The sequence below is a fragment of the Haematobia irritans genome, chromosome 4 (assembly GCF_050003625.1).
Source record: "Haematobia irritans isolate KBUSLIRL chromosome 4, ASM5000362v1, whole genome shotgun sequence".
Taxonomy (NCBI): Eukaryota; Metazoa; Arthropoda; class Insecta; order Diptera; family Muscidae; genus Haematobia; species Haematobia irritans.
Genome location: NC_134400.1, coordinates 63,602,239 through 63,625,493, shown reverse-complemented (window position 1 = coordinate 63,625,493; position 23,255 = coordinate 63,602,239). Strand labels below are relative to the sequence as shown.

At 36.8% G+C, this 23,255-nt stretch overlaps 1 protein-coding gene across 1 annotated transcript in view; it reads left to right on the top strand.

Moving 5' to 3' along the window:
* Positions 1–23,039, top strand: part of LOC142232829 (uncharacterized) — a 44,083-nt gene extending 21,044 nt beyond the window's left edge. The window contains exons 2-4 of the mRNA XM_075303518.1: positions 20,417–20,837; positions 21,521–21,610; positions 22,647–23,039. Of these exons, the coding sequence (XP_075159633.1) occupies positions 20,487–20,837; positions 21,521–21,610; positions 22,647–22,670 (465 nt within the window). The 5' untranslated portion in view covers positions 20,417–20,486 and the 3' untranslated portion in view covers positions 22,671–23,039. The remainder of the gene's footprint in view (positions 1–20,416; positions 20,838–21,520; positions 21,611–22,646) is intronic.
* Positions 23,040–23,255: the final 216 nt, after the last annotated feature.

Sequence of the window (23,255 nt, the reverse complement as noted above, 5' to 3'; positions counted from 1 at the left end):
ACTCAGCAGTGGTCGACATAATTTCGGCAATTGATTCAAAAAGATCCGATTTATATGCCTTCCAAGCGCAATTGGAAATAGAACCCTGCATGGAGTGGACTTTTTAAAAGAATGCGGAATGGTTATTGACTTGGCTCAACAAAACCGACATTTTAAGGACGATCCTGGCGCTATAAACAAAATATTTGAGAATGCAATTCCTGAAGCTCCTAGCTCTCCAGATTTGTTTCCTCCTCCAAAAAAGTGAGATATGAGGCATATTGCGAAGAAATGTTTACCTCTTTGGAACTCAATTCAATTGAAATAAAATTACGGCCTAATGAAGGACCTGATTTGAGACATAGTGATAAAGAAAGGCTAAATCAATTGCTTTAAACGAAAAAGATATATTTACTGATATTAGCGTACCCATATCTAAGGTTGAACATCATATTAAAACAGGTAACCACGAAGCTATTTCCAATCCGCCATATAGGTTATCACCAAGAATGAAGGTCTTATTAAAACAAGAATTGGACAATATGCTGCAAAATGGAATAATTGAGGAAGCCGAATCGCCTTGCTCTTCTCCGTTGGTGTTAATACCAAAGAAAGATGGATCTGTTAGAGTATGTGTTGACTGTCGTCGCCTCAATGCCATCACTACGACGGATACATATCCTCTGCCAAGAATCGATGACCTTTTGCATGCAGCCAAAACCACTCCGTTCATGTCCACACTTCACCTTCGTTCAGGATATTGGCAAATCAAAGTGGCTGAAAATGATAGATTGAAAACGGCTTTCACAACTCCGATTGGAATATTTGTCTTCAATCGTATACCATTTGGATTAACGCGCCAGCGAATTTTCAGCGCCTAATTGATAAATTCAAATCTTCTATGCCGGATATTTTGATTTTAACAAACATTCCAAAAACTAAAAATGTTTGGTTTTCGACTACATAGAGAAAAAAATTTTTTCTGTAAACCGAAGGTAAAATACCTCGGTCAAATCCTTACTAGAAAGGGATTAGAAGTGGATAAAGAAAAAAACGAGTGCTATTAACAATCGGCCCAATCGACGAACTTCCAAAGAAGTTCTGTCGTTTATGCAAACCTCTTCATTGTACAGGCGATTTATACCATCTTTTGCTAATATTGCAAAACCATTATCAGATTTGACTAAAAAGAATGCCAAATGACAATGGGGTGAAATACAACAAGAAGCGTTTGATATGTTGAAGCAAAAGTTGTCATCACCGCCAATCTTACAACAAGTTGACGAAAAGTTGCCTTTTATTTTGAAGACCGATGCGAGTAATTACGTTCTTGGCTGTATTGCTCCAGGCGGAGAAAGAAACTGAAAGAACTATTGAGTATGCTAGCCGATTGTTGCTACCCGTAGAAAGAAGTTATTCAACGACTGAACGGGAAGCACTCGCTGTCGTCTGGGCCGTACAAAAGTTCAGAGGATACATTGAAGGCTCGGAAGTAGTGGTTTTGACGGATCACCAGCCTCTAAAATGGCTGTTTAGCTTAAAAAGCGCAACAGGTCGCTTAGCGAGGTGGGCGTTATTATTACAAACATTTAATCGGATGGTCTCATACACACCTGGGCGACAAAATTGTGTGACGGATACATTATCATGTCCCCCATGCTCTCAACATACAAATACAGATTTTCCATGTGAATGCTTTTCTATACAAATCGAATTCCCAAGAAAAGGAGCAGAATAATTTCGTAAATTGCAGTTGGAAGATCCTGATTTGAATGAAATTATAAAATCGTTTGAGGAATGCAACGAAAATATTTTCAGATACACTGATAGAGGATTTATGACGCTTAATAGCGTGTTGTATCGCTTTTGCTCAGATCAAGAGAATGAAAATGGTCAACTAGTAGTTCCCAAATCGATGTGAAAAGATATCTTCTTCAACTATCACGATATTCCAACAGCTGGTCATTATGGCGTCGAAAAGACTATAAATAAAATAGCACAGAACTATTATTGGGCAAAATTGAGATATGAAATAGCTGAATACTTAAAAGCATGCATTGAATGTAAACGCGACAAACCTTCAAACATGAAGCCAGCAGGCCTCATGCAAACGGTTTGTAGCAACAAAAGGTTTGAAACTATTGCTCCTCGGGGTAATCAATGGATATTAGTCGTGGAAGACCTTTGCAGCCGATGGACAGAACTTTTTTCATTAAAACCCGCTTCTGCGGAAAATTGTGCCATCATTTTACTCAATGAAATACTATTGAGCTATGGATTACCTCGGAGAATACACTCAGATAATGGGCCACAATTTGTGTCAGCGGTTATGCAAAAGTTAACATATTGTCTTGGAATTCGACAGACGTTCACGCCAGTTTATCATCCTGAGTCCAATCCAGTCGAACGCAAAAATAGGGACCTCAAGATACAAATATCCATTGGTGTTAATCAAGATCACACCACATGGTATTTAAACCTTGCATCCATAAGATTTGCAATGAATTCAGTGAAATGCGCAACTACCGAATACTCTGCAGCATATCTGACTTTTAAGGACACCATTTGAAGTTTCGAACGTTCTGAGAGCGATTGTGCAGCTGAAAACTTTGTGCCTCAAATAACACCACATCTTCTTCGAATGGCCGATTCGTCAGCATTCGCGAAAGAATCCGAAGAGAGAATGCAGATACAAAACGAAATCCTTAGAAGAAAATCATGGTGGGAATGTGGTTTACCAAAGCGCACTTCAATGAAACGTCCATCCAGCATCTTGCCGTCGGGGACTTGGTCCGGGAAACTTTTGTCGTACCTCAGAGTAGACACCAGACATTGCATTCTCATTCCCACCATTTTTATACCCTCCATCATAGGATGGGGGTATATTAACTTTGTCATTCCGTTTGTAACACATCGAAATATTGCTCTAAGACCCCATAAATTATATATATTCTGGGTCGTGGTGAAATTCTGAGTCGATCTAAGCATGTCCGTCCGTCCGTCCGTCCGTCTGTTGAAATCACGCTAACTTCCGAACGAAACAAGCTATCGACTTGAAACTTGGCACAAGTAGTTGTTATCGATGTAGGTCGGATGGTATTGAAAATGGGCCATATCGGTCCACTTTTACGTATAGCCCCCATATAAAGGGACCCTCAGATTTGGCTTGTGGAGCCTCTAACAGAAGCATATTTCATCCGATCCGGCTGAAATTTGGTACATGGTGTTTGTATATGGTCTCTAACAACCATGCAAAAATTGGTCCACATCGGTCCATAATTATATATAGCCCCCATATAAACCGATCCCCAGATTTGGCTTGCGGAGCCGAAAAGAGAAGCAAATTTCATCCGATCCGCCTGAAATTTGGTACATGGTGTTGGTATATGGTCTCTAACAACCATGCAAAAATTGGACCACATCGGTCCATAATTATATATAGCCCCCATATAAACCGATCCCCAGATTTGGCTTGCGGAGCCTCAAAGATAAGAAAATTTCATCTGATCCGGCTGAAATTTTGTACAAAATGTTGGTATATGGTATCTAACAACCATGCAAAAATTGGTCCATATCGGTCCTTAATTATATATAGCCCCCATATAAACCGATCCCTAGATTTGGCTTGTGAAGCCTCTAAGAGAAGCATATTTCATCCGATCCGGCTGAAATTTGGTACATGGTGTTGGTATATGGTCTCTAACAATCATACAAAAATTGGTTCACATCGGTCCATAATTATATATAGCCCCCATATAAGCCGATCCCCAGATTTGGCTTGCGGAGCCTCAAAGAGAAGCCAATTTCATCCGATCCGGCTGAAATTTGGTACATGATGTTGGCATATGGTCTCTAACAACCATGCAAATATTGGTCCACATCGGTCCATAATTATATATAGACCCCATATAAACCGATCTCCAGATTTGGCTTGCGAAGCCTCAAAGAGAAGCAAATTGCATCCGATCCGGCTGAAATTTGGTACATGGTATTGGTATATGGTCTCTAGCAACCGTGCAAAAATTGGTCCACATCGGTCCATAATTATATATAGCGCCGATATAAACCGATTCCCAGATTGGGTTGCGGTGCGTCAAAGAGAAACAAATTTCACCCGATCCACCTGAAATTTGGTACATGATGTTGGTATATGGTCTCTAACAACCATGCAAAAATTGGTCCACATCGGTCCATAATTATATATAGCCCCCATATAAACCGATCCCCAGATTTGGCTTGCGAAGCCTCCAAGAGAAGAAAATTTCATCCAATCTGGTTGTAATTTGGAACATGGTGTTAGTACATGATCTTTAACAACCTTGCCACAATTGGTCCATATCGGCCCATAATTATATATAGCTCCCATATAAAACGTTCTCCAGATTTGACCTCCGGAGCCTCTTGGAGGAGCAAAATTCATCCGATCCGGTTAAAATTAGGAACGTGGTGTTAGTATATGGTCGCTGACAACCATACCAAAATTGGTCCAATCACACAAAAATTGGTCCATATCGGTTCATAATCATGGTTGCCACTAGAGCCAAAAATAATCTACCAAATTTTTATTTCTATAGAAAATTTTGTCAAAATTTTATTTCTATAGAAAATTTTGTCAAAATTTTATTTCTATAGAAAATTTTGTCATAATTTTATGTCTACTTTGTCAAACTGAATTATATACGTATTGGATCGATCTTTTTTGATTTAATATATAACACGTATGGGCTTACATACAATTTAGAAGATGGTGTTAGGAGGTTTTAAGATACCTTGCCATCGGCAAGCTACCGCAACTTAAGTAATTCGATTGTGGATGACAGTGTTTAGAAGAAGTTTCTACGCAATCTATGATGGAGGTTACATAAGCTTCGGCTTGGCCGAACTTACGGCCGTATATACTTGTTGCTTTTGAACCATACCGTCCAATGCTCCTTTATTAATGATAGCCATCACAAGGCTGTCTTTAGCAACTGAGGCAAACTTTGATCCCTTTTGTAGGATGGCAGCTCATTCGGTGGTCGTTCCCTTTTTCCAGCTTCAAGAACTCCTTGAGCTCATTGTTAGGAATCGATTTGTTTAGCCGACAACGTGCTTGGGTCGACTGATTCTATTTTTTTTTAAGATAAACAAAGCGTTTCTGGGTTCCTTGAATTTCTTTTGTGAGGTATTACCTCTTTTGATGTCGTTACCTAGAAAAGGTTCGACTTTCCAAAGTGTCGCCACCTGTCGACCCGTCTACAGGTCGAATACTTGGGCATAACTCTTGGTCATTGTCCAAATTTATAACTTCAGTCGATACCTGTCCACTGGGCCCTGAAGTTAGCCACCCAGTGGATGAATTTGAATTTCGCATGCAGGGTGGCTTAATCTACACACGTAATAGGTACTTATTACGATGAAATAATCCGCTTTTAACAGGTTGGCTGATAAGTCCCCGGTCTAACAAAGAAAAACACATTTTTTTTGTCAAAATTCGTTTTTATTATTCAACATAGTTCCCTTCAAGAGCGATACAACGAGTATAACGACCTTCCAATTTGTTGATACCCTTTTGGTAGTACTCCTTCGGTTTTGCCTCAAAATAGGCCTCAGTTTCGGTGATCACCTCTTCATTGCAGCCAAATTTTCTCCCTGCGAGCATCCTTTTAAGGTCTGAGAACAAGAAAAAGTCGCTGGGGGCCAGATCTGGAGAATGCGGTGGGTGGGGAAGCAATTCGAAGCCCAATTCATGAATTTTTGCCATCGTTCTCAATGACTTGTGGCACGGTTCGTTGTTTTGGTGGAACAACACTTTTTTCTTCTTCATATGGGACCGTTTTGCCGCGATTTCGACCTTCAAACGCTCCAATAACGCCATATAATAGTCACTGTTGATTGTTTTTCCAGATAATCTCAAGATAATGAATAAAAATGATTCCATGCGCATCCCAAAAAACAGAGGCCATTACTTTGCCAGCGGACTTTTGAGTCTTCCACGCTTCGGAGACGGTTCACCGGTCGCTGTCCACTCAACCGACTGTCGATTGGACTCAGGAGTGTAGTGATGGAGCCAGGTTTCATCCATTGTCACATATCGACGGAAAAACTCGTGTGTATTACGATTTAACAGCTGCAAACACCGCTCAGAATCATCAACACGTTGTTGTTTTTGGTCAAATGTGAGCTCGCGCGGCACCCATTTTGCACAGAGCTTCCGCATATGCAAATATTGATGAATGATATGACCAACACGTTCCTTTGATATCTTTAAGGCCTCTGCTATCTCGATCAACTTCATTTTACGGTCATTCAAAATCATTTTGTAGATTTTTTTAATGTTTTCGTCGGTAACCACCTCTTTCGGGCGTCCACTGCGTTCACCGTCCTCCGTGCTCATTTCACCACGCTTGAATTTTGCATACCAATCAATTATTGTTGATTTCCCTGGGGCAGAGTCCGGAAACTAATTATCAAGCCATGTTTTTGCTTCCACCGTATTTTTACCCTTCAGAAAACAGTATTTTATCAAAACACGAAATTCTTTTTTTCCATTTTTTTCACAATAACAAAAGTTGCTTCACAAAAGACGCTCTATCTCTCTCTTGTCTGTAACTGAATTTTACCCCGTAGAGATACATAAAAAAGTGGTTGACGTTGAATATTATTGCTGAAGCTTCGCGGTACAACTGACTATAATTTCTTTCAGCGGCTGTCAGTGATCTGGACGCGAGCGCGATAGAGTGTTCAATTCCATCAATAACGTGCGAAAGCACACCTGCTATGCCCGAATGGCTTGCATCGCAGGCTACTGTCACAGGTAATCCGGGGTCAAATCGAACCAGTACTTTGTCGCTGGAAATTATATTTTTCAGTTTAATACAAGCAACTTTGCATTCAGTTGTCCAGACAAATTTTGTATCTTTCCGTAAAAGTGTCCGCAGTGGAAAAGTAATTGAAGATAAACTCCTGATAAATCTGGCGTAATATGTGACCATGTCTAGAAATCTTCTAACATCGTCTATTGACTGGTCACTGGTAATCCGGGGTCAAATGGAACCAGTACTTTGTCACTGGAAATTACATTTTTCAGTTTAATACAAGCAACTTCGCATTCAGTTATCCAGACAAATTTTATATCTTTCCGTAAAAGTGTCCGCAGTAATTGAATAAACTCCTGATAAATCTGGCGTAATATGTGACAATGCCTAGAAATCTTCTAACATCGTCTATTGACGATGGTCGTGGCATATCAGCCCGACATTCGTAGGATGAGACAAAATCGCACTCATTTATGTCTCGCCTGAGTAATGCTACGTATTCCGCTAATGTTTGTTCATCACCTTGGTAAGTTAGTGGAGAGTTTCTTTTTGGAGTTTTTCTTGGGGGACAAATGAACATCCAGTTTGGCTACAATGTCATCGTATCCAACTTCTGATACATTTTTTGGGACAATCAATGACACTAGTAGTTTTAAATGTTTTGAGCCAATAGAATTGATGATCATTTGATGGCATAATACTTTATTGAAAAATACCCCTTGTGTAAATCAGTAACTAATCAAGCTCGAGGTCATTTCTTTGTTGTTTTTATAGTAATAATTTACTTTAGTTTTTTTCCTTCCGATATTTCGCAATTACTTGAATTGCATCTTCATTGGGATGTACACTACAAAAATAGATAAATGTAAATATCACAGAACAGATTAATGTAAAAGAAAATAATTTTAGTTTATAAGTACATGTAAACGATCACTCACATAAAAAGATGTTTACAACACAATTAACTTATTCTACAGTAGTTGCACTACTCTTGTCAAAAGTCTATATTGCACTGCTTTCTTCTATGTGTTTTTTGTGTTCGTTTCATGTTCTTTCTCTTCTCTATGAGTTTTCTATAGCTTTTAGCATTTCCTTCGATGTCGGCTTTGTAGTTGATTCTCTTTTCAGAAGGTGTATTTATGATATGTAGCATCTCTTGTGTGAATCTCTTGTTGTAGTTTGACTCTCTGGCTAAGATGCGTACATTATCAAAGTTGGGGATGTGTTTTTGTGTTGCACAGTGGTTTGCTAGTGCAGTTTTTTGTATTATGTTATTTCCTCTTAATTTGTAGTCCGATTTATGTCCAGCGATCCTCGTTTTTAGTTTGTTGCCAGTTGTTCTCACGTAGACTTTTTCACATGATTGTTGATCATTGCCATCGCATTTAATTTCGTTTGTGCTTTTCCATGTTTGGCAATTTGGTTTTTGGATTTGTAAATAATCCATTTAACGTGTTGTTTGCTTTGTGTGCAATAGTGAACTTCTCTTTGTCAAATATGTTTGAATTTTCTATTCTCTCTGAAACATTAGGAATGTATGTCAATGATTTGTATGATTTTGTTTTCGTCTGGTGTTCGTCAAATTCTTTATTATTCTTTTTTGAATTTATTAAATTATTCGCTAAATACTTGGGAAAGTTATTTTTGGCTAGTATCTGTTTTATCCTCTCTTTATTTTTTGCGTGGAATTCCTTTTCACTGATAGTTAAAACTCTATGTATTAAATTATTGGCCGTATTTATTATTATTCTTTTCGGGTGTTTTGAATAGAAATTTATAATTCTGCCAGATGCTGTAGGTTTTTGATACCAGTCTTTTTGATACCCCTTTCATTGTTAAATCATTCTCAAACCTTTGAATATATAATTTGAAATTTTCTTTGCCTTCATCGAAGTTTTCAAATGGCGGCAGCAGTTCTTGAAATGACGGTGCACTTCGCGGTTCTTTTTATTGCTGTCTTTGCCGGCAGAAGCTCCTTTTAACGATCGAATTAATTCAGCTTGATTTTTACTGAATGCAGCAAGCAACTGTTGAAATTGATTTTCATCCATTTTGAAATGATCACTTTTTTCATTTCTGGAAAACGAAGTTTCACCTCGTTGCTAATTATTAGATCTACATAGAGCAGTAATTGAAACGCGTTTAGTCTTAATCCATTTATTACAATACTCATTTAAGGAATAGTTACAAAAAAGACACATGAAATTTGATGTATCCAAAGATAATTGAGAATAATAAGATTAAGCCTTATGCTCTTACAAAGAGAAAACAAATGTCAATGTGTAGAACGCTGTGAGAAAAAAATTGTTTTATTTGTCAATTTTTTCCAAGGCAGCTCTGCCCAGGAATAAATTAAAACTGCAATATTCACATAAAACCATAATAAATATTCGCTTTACTATACACATACATTTTATTTTAATTTTCTATAATTGCCCAGCGGGAAAATTGCGAAGTACCGCAAAAATCATGCCTTCTTAACCCATGATTTTCGGATCCTCAACACCTTCCCATATGCCTTCTCCAATCATGCATGCTAAAATGCCTTGCACTTCCTTTCTAAAAAATGTCCACAAACATTATTCTGTGCCTTCTTTGGGAATTGTAAAAAGAAGGACCTACATTGTTGTTATAAGAACGAAAATTCAGTTTTTTATATTTATGATAATTTTAAAACACATCGACTCATTTTTTACTTAATCAAAAAAAAAAAACATCCATGATTAAGAGGACAGTTTTAATTCAATCTTGAATTCGTGAAATTTAATCGGACTTTAGGTGAAAACAACTAAGTAAAGTCTAAAGTCGGACGGAGCCGACTATATTATACCCTTCACCACTATGTAGGCAAACATTTGTGTTACCATTTCAATTAGATCTCGCCAAGATATGCACGCAAAAAAATAATTCTTTTCTCACAAACGAAACAAAGTTCGTTTCTCAAATGCTTTTCGCTGAAAGGAAGTGTATTTGGATGAAAAGTATGTACTTTTTAAGATAAACATGTATTCTTTTCCAGGATGTAAAAACAATTTTAAAAAGACAAACTCAAAAAAAAAAAAAAAAAAATCTGGCTAATTGCATTTTCCCTCACATCTTTCTCGCTTCCACGAAGTTTTTTAGTTCTTAGCACCCTTTTCTGTAATATAAACAATGTAGAAAAAATTATAAGATTTTATAAATTATTTTTTTTTTTACCTTTCGACTGGACGGAGCATCGAACCGCGAACCATGCAATTTGTAAGCCGAAACGCTATACACTGAGATGTAGCCGTTATTGTCATCAATACACAATTACCCATATAAGTTATATATATATAGCATAGCATGCGGCGCCCACGAGCCGATTAAACAATCTTTATTTAACAGAAAAATACATTTAGTTGGGCACCGTGGAGCAGTGGTTGCTACGTCCAACTCGCATGCCAAGGGTCGTGGGTTCGATCCCTGCTTCGACCAAAGTTTTTTTTTTTATGGTCGGAAGATTCCGAAAAAATGTTCAACATTACAACAACATAATAAATTTTTACTATGAACTCTTAAATGTGTCTTATTAAAGACCTAAAGTCAGAAAAGAACAGTGTTTGATATAAACGAAATGGACTGTGTTGTGGTTCAAAAATAGCTTTTTTTTATTGAAAAAATTTTGTAACAAACGAATTTTTTTGGTGATAAAAGTGTATAATTTTCGAAGCAATTCAAAAAACTCTTACAAAAGAAAAACGTTTTCTGTACACGTTTTTTCTTTTCGTGCGTGATCAAGTGTGGGTTGGGATATTTTATTTGGTCAAGTCGTGCGATTTGGAGCCTTATTTGAAACTCAACCGTTCTGTGGAAATTCTGGCATTACAGTGTGTAGGATATGACTAAGATATGGGGAAATCATCATAGAATTTTGTGTAAAGTCTGGGAATTTTGGCCAAATTTGTATAAACCGGAAAACTGAATATATGGAGGCTTTATCTAAATCTGAACCAAATTAGATCAAACTTGACACACTTAAATATCATATTAAATATATTCCCTGTGGAAACTATCCAGTCAATTTGAAGAAAATCCCATTGAAAATGGATCTAAAATATGAAACAGTCGACCATATTTCCACAACTCTGGTGTACGTATATATGGGAGCTATACTCGTATATAATCTGAACCGATTTTGGCTAAATTTGACATGCATAGTTAGGTTAGGTTAGGTTAAAGTGGCAGCCTGATTAAGATTCAGGCTCACTTAGACTATTCAGTCCATTGTGATACCACATTAACTAAAAGTACGTATTACATATGGGCACTTCTAGTTTTAATGCATAGTTAGAATAACAATTCTGCACTCTCTGCAAAATTGCACGTAAATGGGAGTATAACTTTGGCCCCCGTGGTCATACGAGTGTAAATCGGGCGTAAGATATATATGGGAGCTATATCTAAATCTAAACCCATTTCAACCAAATTTGGCACACTTACCGATGTTATTAAGCGTACTCCTTGTGCAAAATTGGAAGCAAGTCAGGGCAACACTCTGGCTTTTGAGGCCATATAAATCCAAATCGGACGAAAGATATATATGGGAGCTACAACTAAATCTAAACCGATTTTAACCAAATTTGGCACACATAACGACACCGTCAAACGTACCTCTCGTGCAAAATTTGAAGCAAGTCAGTGCAAAACTCTGGCTTTTAAGGCCATATAAGTGCAAATCGGACGAAAGATATATATGGGAGCTATATCTAAATCTGAACCGATTTCAATCAAATTTACCAAGCATTGGTAGAATGTCAATTCTACTCTCTGTGCAAAATTTCACGAAAATCGGTAGTAAACCTTGGCCTCTGTTGCCATATGAGTCTAAATCGGACGAAAGATATATATGAGAGCTATATTTAAATATGCACCGATTTGGCTGATATTTTGCAAGTTTTTCGAGACTCATAAAATATTCGGATGTACGGAATTTGAAGAACATCGGTTGATAAACACGCCAATTATGACCAGATGGGTGATAAATATATATGACAGCTATATCTAAATCTGAACCGATTTTTTTCCAAAATCAATAGCGATTGTCCTTGTTCCAAAAAACGACCCTATGCCAAATTTGAGGACGATCGTACTTAAACTGCGATCTGTACTTTGTGCCAGGGCTGTGGAGCCGGAGTCGGAGTCTTGGAGTCGGAGTCTGAAGATTTTGCTGGAGTCGGAGTCGTAAAAATTTTGCTCGACTCCGACTCCGGCTAAACCAAATTTTTTAAAACACTTCACATTTTTGTAACTAAGCAAGTTTTTGCGCATATTAGTTTCCATTGCGTTATTCATTCGATCAATGTACAGCATGATTGTAAATGAAAATCAACTTCCAATTACGGCTATCTTTTTATATTTCTTAGAATGTTAGACTAGCAGATGGGCTGGATCGATCCATTTTAATGCCCATATCAATTTATTTGAAATATTTCGAACAATCGATATTATTTTTATTTTAAGGCCATGAATGTGGAATATTGACAGAAAATTTTTTCAAAGTTGTTTTTTATAGAAAATTTTGTCAAAATGTTGTTTCTATAAAAAGTTTGGTCAAAATTTTATTTCTATAGCAAATTTTATCAAAATTTTATTTCTATAAAAAATTTATTCAAAATTTTATTACTATAGAAATATTTCTTTTCTATAGAAAATTTAGTCAAAATTTTATTTCTATAGAAAATTTCGCAAAATTTTGTTTGTTACAAAAAAGTTTTTTCAAAATTTTATTTCTATAAAAATTTAGGTCAAAATGTTATTTCTATAGAAAATTTTGCCAAAATTTTATGGTAATAGATTTTTTTATTAGAAAATTTGGTCAAAATTTTATTTCTATAGAAAATTTAGTCAAAATTTTGTTTCTGTAGAAAATTTTGCAAAATTTTATTTACTAGACAAAATTTTTTCCAAAATTGTATTCAGTGAGCATACAATTTTGGAAAAATTGCTGCTAAGTCGAAAACTTGTAGAAATGACTCAAATTTTCAATTTTTTCAATGAATGAATCATAAATGCATTTTTGCGAAATTGTCTAAACAATTATAAATATTTCCCAAATATTGCCCGAGTTTTGTAGAAGTCTGATTTGAGATTTTATCAAAATGTAGATCTAAATACAAGGTTGTGCAGAGTATATTATAATCGGCCCGCCCGACTTTAGACTTTCCTTGCATTTTTATTTTTCGTTAAATTTGTGTTATGGGAGGTAACACAATTTTAACGTTATATTTAAATTTTAAGTACATAGATTTTGTAGAAGTATATACAATTTTGTCTAAATCGATTCAGATTCAAATTCATGCATATGGAAATATAAAGCTTTATATAGCTCGCAACAAATTTAAAGGATTTGAGATATTATCAATAATTTTGGTCCACAAATACATATACTGTTGGTATCTTCTCATATTATGGTGGGTATTTATATCATTATTTTATTTATTCAACATTGCCCTAAATTTGAAATATAGAGTTCAATTGGCATCTAATGTGAAATTAAGACCTTTTTTTGCACACATAAATAAATACGATACTTTATATCGATCCACTTACGGTACCCCAACAATAGAACTACAAATTAGTGGTATTAAAATGGGATTTAGTTATATTACCCGGAGTCGGAGTCGGAGTCGAGCTGATGAAAAATGCTGGAGTCGGAGTCGAGCAAAATTGGCTCGACTCCACAGCCCTGCTTTGTGCACACTCTTAGAAAAATATGTTTTTCATATGTTCCGATATAAACAAAATGTGTTTCGGGCACAATTTTAAAACACAATATATTTAAGTGCAAACATGTAATGTTCCTAAACTAACACTAAATGTTTGGGACATCTATGTTAATATGTTAGAATATATTATGTTTGGGACATGAATGTTTCATAAAAATCATATGTATGAATGCAAACATGTATAAATTTACAAATTTCGACTAAACATACATATGTTGTGATATTTTATTCAAAGCGACAGAGAGAGTGTAGAGAAAGAAATAGAGACGGAAACCGGGAGAGTTGACAAAAGATATCAACATAACACAGCGAAAGAATCAAAAGAGAACAATTTCTATGAAACCGCTTGTATGTTGTTTCGGAAAACTGGTTTATGATAACGCCAAAAATTTGATATGCTTAAGTCTAAATATTATTTAATTTTAATAAAGAGAATAGACATTCGGAACCAAGAGAATAGACATTAAAAAAAACAGCATGTGTTTTCGCCGTGAGAGCAGCATTTTATGTATGTGTGGACATGTGTTTTGTTTATCATTTTAGCATTATGGGCAGAATTTTTTTCTTGGTTCGTTAAAAGGAATCAGGGGTCTTCATAAAAATAACGAAAGGGCACTATACTCTTTTTACAGTTGGAACAGTAAAATGAAATAAGGAGGAAATTGTTTTGTAGTTGCCCACTCCAGTAAATGCACACTTGCTGATTGTGACAGAAATATATAAGTATAATTTTATTAGTGATCTACACAGCGCGGTTAACTACTCTCAATTGAAGTTCTTACATACATACAAGTTTCATCATTCTGACATTTCATTACATCTCATTATAAGTATGGTTGCTACGCCAACGAGCCACCGTGGTGCAATGGTTAGCATGCCCGCCTTGCATACACAAGGTCGTGGGTTCGATTCCTGCTACGACCGAACACCAAAAAGTTTTTCAGCGGTGGATTATCCCACCTCAGTAATGCTGGTGACATTTCTGAGGGTTTCAAAGCTTCTCTAAGTGGTTTCACTGGAATGTGGAACGCCGTTCGGACTCGGCTATAAAAAGGAGGTCCCTTGTCATTGAGCTTAACATGGAATCGGGCAGCACTCAGTGATAAGAGAGAAGTTCACCACTGTGGTATCACAATGGACTGAATAGTCTAAGTGAGCCTGATACATCGGGCTGCCATATAACCTAACCTAACCTAACCTACACCAACGATAATTGTAATAAATAACTGCTACTCTTATTACACGCTTTCTTTTCTTTTTTGAAAATTTAAATACGTTACATTCTAACTTAGGGCCATAAATATATATAGGCTAATTAATACTATGTAAGTAGCGACTTGGGGTCTGACGGAACGTCCACTGCGCGTCGTGTAGGGAGTTGCATAATCTACATTCCGGGTGTCACGAGGGCAGTTACCGACCTCTCCCTCCGTCTGAGATTGCCCGTTACTATCACCCTCAATATCTATACTCCCGTCCCTTAAAACATGCCAGTTACTGATATCATGGTGTTCAATTGACGGGCAGACGCGTGACATTCCTTCTGACTTCCCTTTAGCAGATGCTGCCTTAGCACTATTCGATGGTTTAATAAATCGGCGATTCCTACGAAAATAATTTTTCTTACTATCCCTTACAATATATGATCTATCATTTACTTTTCTAACTACTTGTCCTTCGCTCCATTCTTTCATATTCTTTCTGAAGATGACTGCATCGCCAGGACCAAGGATAGGCAGTTCTTTCGCATTCCGATCATAATACTTTTTTTTGAACTTCTCGCTTCTGTTCCAATCTTGCGTGAATTTCGTTTTTTCCTATATCATTTGAACTCAAGATCTCAGGCGTGCACGGCAACCGGGTCCGGACTTGCCGACCAAAGAATAACTGCGATGGAGACATTCCCATGATGGCCAGAGGAGTTGTGTTATACTCGAGGATCCTATACTGAAAATTTTCCACGTCATTAGCTACATAGCACCGCTTCAAAATGTTCTTTGCAATAGCAACTCCCTTTTCAGCCAGGCCATTGCTCTGGGGGTAACGTGGGCTGGAGAAAGCTAATGTCACATTACATCTGACTGCAAACCTATGAAATTCGACCGATCCAAATGGGACATTGTCACAGCGAATCACAGATGGGTAGCCTATCTGGCAAAAAAATCCTTCAAGTGCCTCCACTACACACTTGGCAGACTTCTGAGCCAAAAAGTTACAAAACACCATTCCTGAATAAGAGTCAATCATGCTTATCAAATCGTGGCCTGCGTATTCGAAAATATCAATTCACACTCTCTGAAGGGGGTACGTCGGAACGTCATCCTGAATTAGGGGCTCCTTAGCATTATTCCTGCTGAATCCCTCACAAACTGCGCTCCCCCTAACTACCTCCGTCAAATCGTTCGTCATACCCGGCCAAAAATAAAGCATCCTACCTCGGGCTAACGTTTTTTCTATACCAAGATGTGGTCCATGTAATCCGTGGCATACCGAGCTCTGCAATTTTGTTGGCACAACCAACCGATGGTTTCTAAATAATAACCCCTCCTCAAAATGAAGCTCGTCTATATATTTATAGAACTGCTGACTCAAGCCATCAAGTTTATGATATGAGGGCCACCCTTCGTCCACATACCTTATTAACTTGTTATACACGTCATCTGCTCTAATAGCATCAGTGTATACTTTCCTGTTTCCCTCTGACATAATAATCTTTTTCGCCACAGAATGTATAACAGCCGACATTTCCTCGTCAAACTCAGAAATTCCGTTCAGTGAAGCGCGAGATAAGCAGTCGGCAATCAACATTTGTTTACCAGGCCTATATGCTATAGTGAGACCAGGATACTTTAGAAGTGACATAAACATCCTTTGAAGACGAGGTGTAACATCATCTATCTCTAGCTTCATAAGCGTCTCCAACGGCTTGTGGTCAGAGTGTACTGTAAAATCACGGCCATACAGATAATAGTGAAATTTCTCTACAGCAAATACAACAGCTAAAAGCTCTTTCTCAATTTGGGCCCATTTTTGCTCACTATTCGACAGAGTCCGTGACGCATACCCCACAGGCTTGTTGTCCTGCAAAAGAACACTACCCATCCCATTTTTAGAACTGTCCGTTTGAATGACAATCGGCTTATTCGGATCAAACACTGCCAGTACAGGCATGTTTGTTATGGATGATAACAAATCATCCAGTTCCCTATCACACTCTGAATTCCACTCCCATTCAGTCTCTTTTCCTGTTAGTCGTCGCAACTGAGCGGTCCGTTGGGATAAGTTCGGAATGAATTCCCCCAAGTATTTAAACATACCCAATAAACGTGAGATGTCGCCTTTATTGCTCGGCCTTGGCATACCCATTATCGCCTCCTTATAACAACTATCAGGTTCTACAACCCCACACTCTATAACATGCCCCATAAACCTCATTCTCTTCTGTCTATATTGAATCTTATCTGGGTTGAAACGAATATTATTCTCCCTCGCACGCCTCATAACAACCTCCAGAGCCTTGTCATGATCCTCGTAATCTCTCCCAGTTATAGCAATATCGTCAAAATACAATTCGACACCCGGTATATCCCCGGAAATCATAACCATTCGCTTCTGAAAAAGTTCCGGGGCACTGTTTATGCCAAAGGGCATTCTGTTCCATCGATATCGTCCAAATGGAGTCATAAATGTCGTCAAATCTGAACTGTCCTTATCGAGTTCCATATGCCAAAACCCACTACTGAGACCAACAACTGTGAAAACGCTTTTCCCAGACATACGCCCTATTATATCTTCCCCCCTAGGAATCAGAAAATGTTCCCTCCTTATGCACTTGTTAAGAGGTTTCGGATCGAGACATATCCTCAGAGTTCCATTAGTCTTTTCAACTATCTGTATATTATTCACCCAATCTGTCGGATAGTCAACTGGAGTAATAATACCTTGTGATACAAGTGAATCCAGCTCCCTTTTTAAAGGGAGCTGAGGAATACGTTTCCTATAGTGCAACACTGGCACAGATCCTTCCTTTAAGGCAATCGAACATGTCCCCGGACATTTTCCTATACCCTTGAACAGGTCTGCATACAGAACGACAAAATCAGATGCACTGGACGGAAAACTATTATTTGCCAAAACCTCGTCTATGCGTTTTATAAGACCAAAGGCAATACATGACTCCAAACCTAACAACGGCTCAAACTCATCACCCACAACAACAAACCTCGCAGAGTGTTCCACATTATTTTCCCGATCAACACACACAAGCACAACACAACCATATGTCACTACGAGATTTGAGTTATAATCAACTACATTGAGTTCACTTTCACGCAAAATTGGAACATTGAGAGATTTAACCAAACGCCTTGGCAGACAATTTACATCTGCACCTGTATCTAATTTAAAATTTACAATGCAATCCTTAATCCAGTATTTCTTAAACCATCTATTACACAATTTACTTACAACATTTTTCGAACTTAAACTATTTATACCAGGGACCTTAGATAATGTGTCTGACTTACTACAACCTGGTTCCTCATCTTCAATAGTATGGACCACGGTGTTGTTTTTTTTCAAATGATTGATTCGAGTGGCAATACTTCATAAAATGGCCTTTCCTACCACATTTGTGACATACAACATTTGTTGCAGGGCAGGATGCCCGGTGGCGAAAGTTGTATGGCTGGCCACAATTAAAGCATTTCTGCGATTTCATAACATTGACCTGATCTGCTTCCTTCACGGTTTTGTTAACAGTATTTATCAGATTTGACGTTTCGGATTCCAATACACGCTTATTTCCCTCTGCTGCCTCGAACACTTTGCACATGTCAATTACGTCTGCTAGAGATGCATCTTTTCTATCCAGTAATTTCAGCTGGAGATCTTTGTTGTTTATTCCTATTATGATGCGATCTCGAAGCATGCGGTCGGAAAGTGATTCTTTGCATTTTGGACAATTAAAGCCACAATATTGTACCTGAGTTCTTAAAGCTGTTTCGAACTCTGTAAACTTTTGACCTTCTTGCTGAGATATTAAATTGAACTTAAATGCCTCCATTGCTATGTTCTTTCGGGGCATACAGTGCTTATCGAATGCTTCTAATATCTCCACTAGTTTAACAGGAGCTTCTATATTTTCGGCTTGGTCGACGAGTACATCAACACCAGGAAATAATGAATTGAAAACTTCTAAGCCACGATCTCCAATTAGCCACAAGAATGTAGCAATTTTATTATTTTCCTTCAGTGCATTTTCCCCAGTTGCAACCAGATGGATTTTAAACTGTTGCTTCCACCTTGGCCAATCCTTTTCCAAATTAGAATAATCAAGATGCTGAATGGAGTTGCAAATATTCGCCATTACGTAATTCATTTAATTCCGCACGTGTTGAGAGTATAAGTTATTCTCTACAGTTTTCATTTATACTTTGCAGTTTCCTTTTGTTTTATTATTTATTATTATTATTGTTGCTGGCTTTTGATTTTGCTCCTGACACCATGTTTTGTAGTTGCCCACTCCAGTAAATGCACACTTGCTGATTGTGACAGAAATATATAAGTAACGGTTAACAATTCTCAAGTGAAGTTCTTACATACATACAAGTTTCATCATTCTGACATTTCATTACATCTCATTATAAGTATGGTTGCCACACCAACGATAATTGTAATAATTAACTGCTACTCTTATCACAGAAATAGTGAAAAATTACACAGTAAAATGTATAAAAACAAAGTTTAGTTCCTCTTTATTAATAAGTAGTCCACGAGGAGTTGACGGACACCTTCAAATATAAAAGCGAGCATTAAGTTCGAGTTTTGCAGCTAAAACAATTTAAAAAGTTTATTTTCTTTAAAATGAATTATTAAAGAAAAATAAAAGGCATTTTAGAGCGATGGTGTTAAATGCTAGTAAAAAAACTGTTCACGCCTAAATAAATTTATGTTTATATTATAAAATTATATATGTATGTTTATACTCGACTCCACATTTTTCTTTTGTTAGAGTTTTTGAATTCCTTCCAAAATTTTAAATTTTTGTACCAAAAACAGGGTTTTGTTACAAAATTGTTATTTTGCAATAAAAAAATAATATGTTATCCAAAAATCAGTCAATTTCGTTTATATCAAGCTAAAATATTTCGTGGAAGTGAGAATTACGAGTATGTTAGGGAATGAGCACAAACGTCTTTGGGAAAAATTCTTCCAAGCATATAATATTTTTGGGCTCAAAATGCTTCCAAACATATAATATGTTCACATAAAACAAATATGTTAATGTTTCGGCAGTATCCAATAATATATGTGCTTCCTGCAAAATATGTTTGGAATATATGTTAAAGAGGCGATTTTTTTTTGAGGGTGCACAAAAATACATGAACAGACAGACAGACGGACATCACTAAATCGAAATTTAATTCTAAGACGATCGGTATACTAAACGATGGGTCTCAGACTTTTCCTTCTTGGCGTTACATACAAATGCACAAACTTATTATACCCTGTACAACAGTAGTGTGAAGGGTACACAAATGAACTAAAAATAAAGGACAAAATCATTGGCATTTCATTCTATTTTTTGGAATAGTACGAAAATTTTCTTTTGCTTTAGTTCATATGGAATTTATGTGTACGGTCATTGAACTATATACCCACGTTTAGTTCATACAATATTTGAGACATATAAGGGTTTTAGACGATGCAATTTCTTCGTGCAATAATTGCATGCAATTCTTGTTTGTTGGCAAACGGGGTAGAGAAGAAAAGGGGGTAGAAAAAATTTCACGTTTTCCGTTCCTCTTGCAATTTTTTGACATTTCTCTTTACTGTCGTTTGTACTCTTGTTCATTTGCTTTATTTGTATTCTGCTTTCAACGTTTTCAGGTGTTTTAAAAATTTGAAAGCATACGTGTTGTGGTGTTGTCAAAATATTTGCAAAAAGAAAAAATAAAAAATGTGGAAAAAAGAACTGGTGGAGCTTTTACTTCTAAAATACCAAGAACACGAAAATCTTTACAATGTGAGAGATCCTGCTTATTTGGGCCGGGTAAAGCGGTCAAACTCTTTGTTTAAAATATCTGAAGAATTGAAAGAAATAAATAAGGATGTCAGTGTTGAAGCTGTTAAGAAAAAAATTCATAGTTTGAGAACGCAATATCTAAAGGAATCGCGAGAAGTTGGTAGCAGCAAAAGAAGTGGTGTTGGTGTAGAGGACGTGTATGAGCCCAAGCTGTGGTGTTTTGATCAAATGGAATTTTTGAAAACTCATTGCGCCATAAGAAAGTCGGAATCAAATATTTGTAAGGTAAGTACAAATTGTATATGGCCAAAATTACGTGCCCCTTGGAGGAGCCGAAAACAGATAGTAAGCGACAGACATAACGGCCTTTGGTTCCAGATTTCGGAACTAATTCACGGCTTAAGTTTAGGGGCATATGTCCAATTTTGTTCATTATATTTATTCATTATACCCTACACCACTCTGTATTATAAGTTAGTGCTGATGTCCGTAACAAATAAAAGAAAGCAAAACAGACCCCATGTATATTACACCGATCGACTCAGAACCACTTCCTGAGTCGATTTAACGATGTCCGTCCGTCTGTTTGTCTGTCCATCTATTGTTGTAATCAAAGTACAGGTCGCAATTATGAACCGATCTTGATGAAACTTGGCACGGTGTATTAGTTTGGACCAAGGACGAACCCTATTGAAAATGGACCAAATCGGTCCAAGTTTTTATATAGCCCCCATACAATGGTCCCTCCCGATTTGACTTCCTGAGCCTCTAGAATCAACATAGAACCTCCGATTTATATCATATTTGGCACAAGGTGTTAGATTCAACCCATAAACATATTTACTAAAACTGGTTATCTGTTATTTTTTATTCATAGGCAAAGTGGTGTAGGGTATCATATAGTCGGCTCCGCCCGACTTTAGCCTTACCTTACTGGTTTTACTTACATTTATTCATTATACTTACAGATGAACGAAAGCAATGATAGCATTGAGCTGGAGGAGCAGCCTGCTGATATAAATACTAATCCTAAACCTGCACCTAAATTCAATAAAAGAGTAAGTTTTTCTGAATTTAAACATGTACTGAACACCAATATATTTAGCATATTTCTTTTTTACATATTAATTTGTTTATTTTTTCAAACGGTCCACTACAACTTCTTGTCCAGCCAATGTAGTTTTCCTTCTTTGTTGAAATATACTTCGAAGCCTTGTCTAATGTACTGTGCTGCACATTTTGGTTGTTGCTTTCCTTCTGTACTAGATGAAGCCGAAGTCTTAGGTGTTGATGGCTCTTTACAATAATTTTCATTTTTGTGGCTCAACAAATTGTGCAAAACACAACAAGTTTTGGTTACCAACTGCACCTTTTCAACACGTAAATTCATTTTATGTTGAAAAATCCTGAATCGGCTAGCCGGAATTCCAAAAGCTTGTTCAACAAGAAGATTATATATTTGTTTTTCTTTTTTTATTGGTGTTGTGCGAATACGGCTTCATAATATGCTTTTGAAGCGGGAAAGCATCATCGCCAATTATTACATATGGCAGTTTTCGTCCATTTCCGATTACTTTATCTGCTGGAAAATATTTTTCAGCATTAGCAATAACCGTTTTCAAGTCACTCTGTGACAAAACCCCTGCATCATGGGTGCGCCCGTGGCATCCAACGTCTATATATATGAAGCGACAATCTGCATCAACTAGAGCCAACAACACAATGCTATTAGTCCCCTTGTAGTTATAGAAATAGGATCCATCTTTTCGAAGTGACTGAAATACGATGTGCTTGCCATCCAATGCGCCCAAGCAATGGGGAAATTGCCACTGCATTGCAAAATTATCCGCAATAACTTCCCATTCGAGTTTTGTTGTCGGAAACTGTAACAATTAATATAAAATTTAGCAAATGTTTTATATTTTTAAAAATTAAATTCACAAAGTTGTCGTATCCGATGTTCGGTAATTGTACAATACTTCCTTTAAAATTTTAGTGCATACCATAAATACAATGGATACGACAGCTTTGTGATTTTCTTCCTATGAGGCTTTGTAGAAGTTTTAATAAAAATTTAATTATTTTTTTTTTCAGAAAAAAATCTTGATGATCGAGTAGACACCATGAAAAATTTGCTTCTTGACAGGCGTGCACAAAAACGTGACTATGACTGGCTTGGTAACCAGGTTGTATATGTCATCAACGAAATAAAAAACAAAAAATTACAATGAGATACGGTTTGGAAAATCCAAGAAATACTTCGAGATGCAATATTGCAAGATGCAGAAGCTGAATCGAACTCAAGCGGAGTTTCTGAACAGTCAAGCTTTGACTCTTATTCATTGCAAAACCAACCGAGCTGCTCTTTTGTTTGGCCACCATCACAATTATCGGATAATTCCAACTCATCATACTCGTTTGTTCCAGTCCGTCCATCACCACATTATTCAAGTACCTTACACTCCGTCTCTTCACAAATCACAGTTTCATCGCCAGATATTTTACAACAATCATTGGATGGTTTGCTAGATGATGAAGATTTCTAACCACTACACAATCATTTGTTTCCCCTTAATTTCATGCTTGTTGAATTTAATTGAATTTCTTATAAAAATAAACAAAACTTAAAACTTCCTTATTTTATATATGCCAATGATTTTGTTAAACATACCAAAAAATAAATGAAATACATTAAAAACCAAA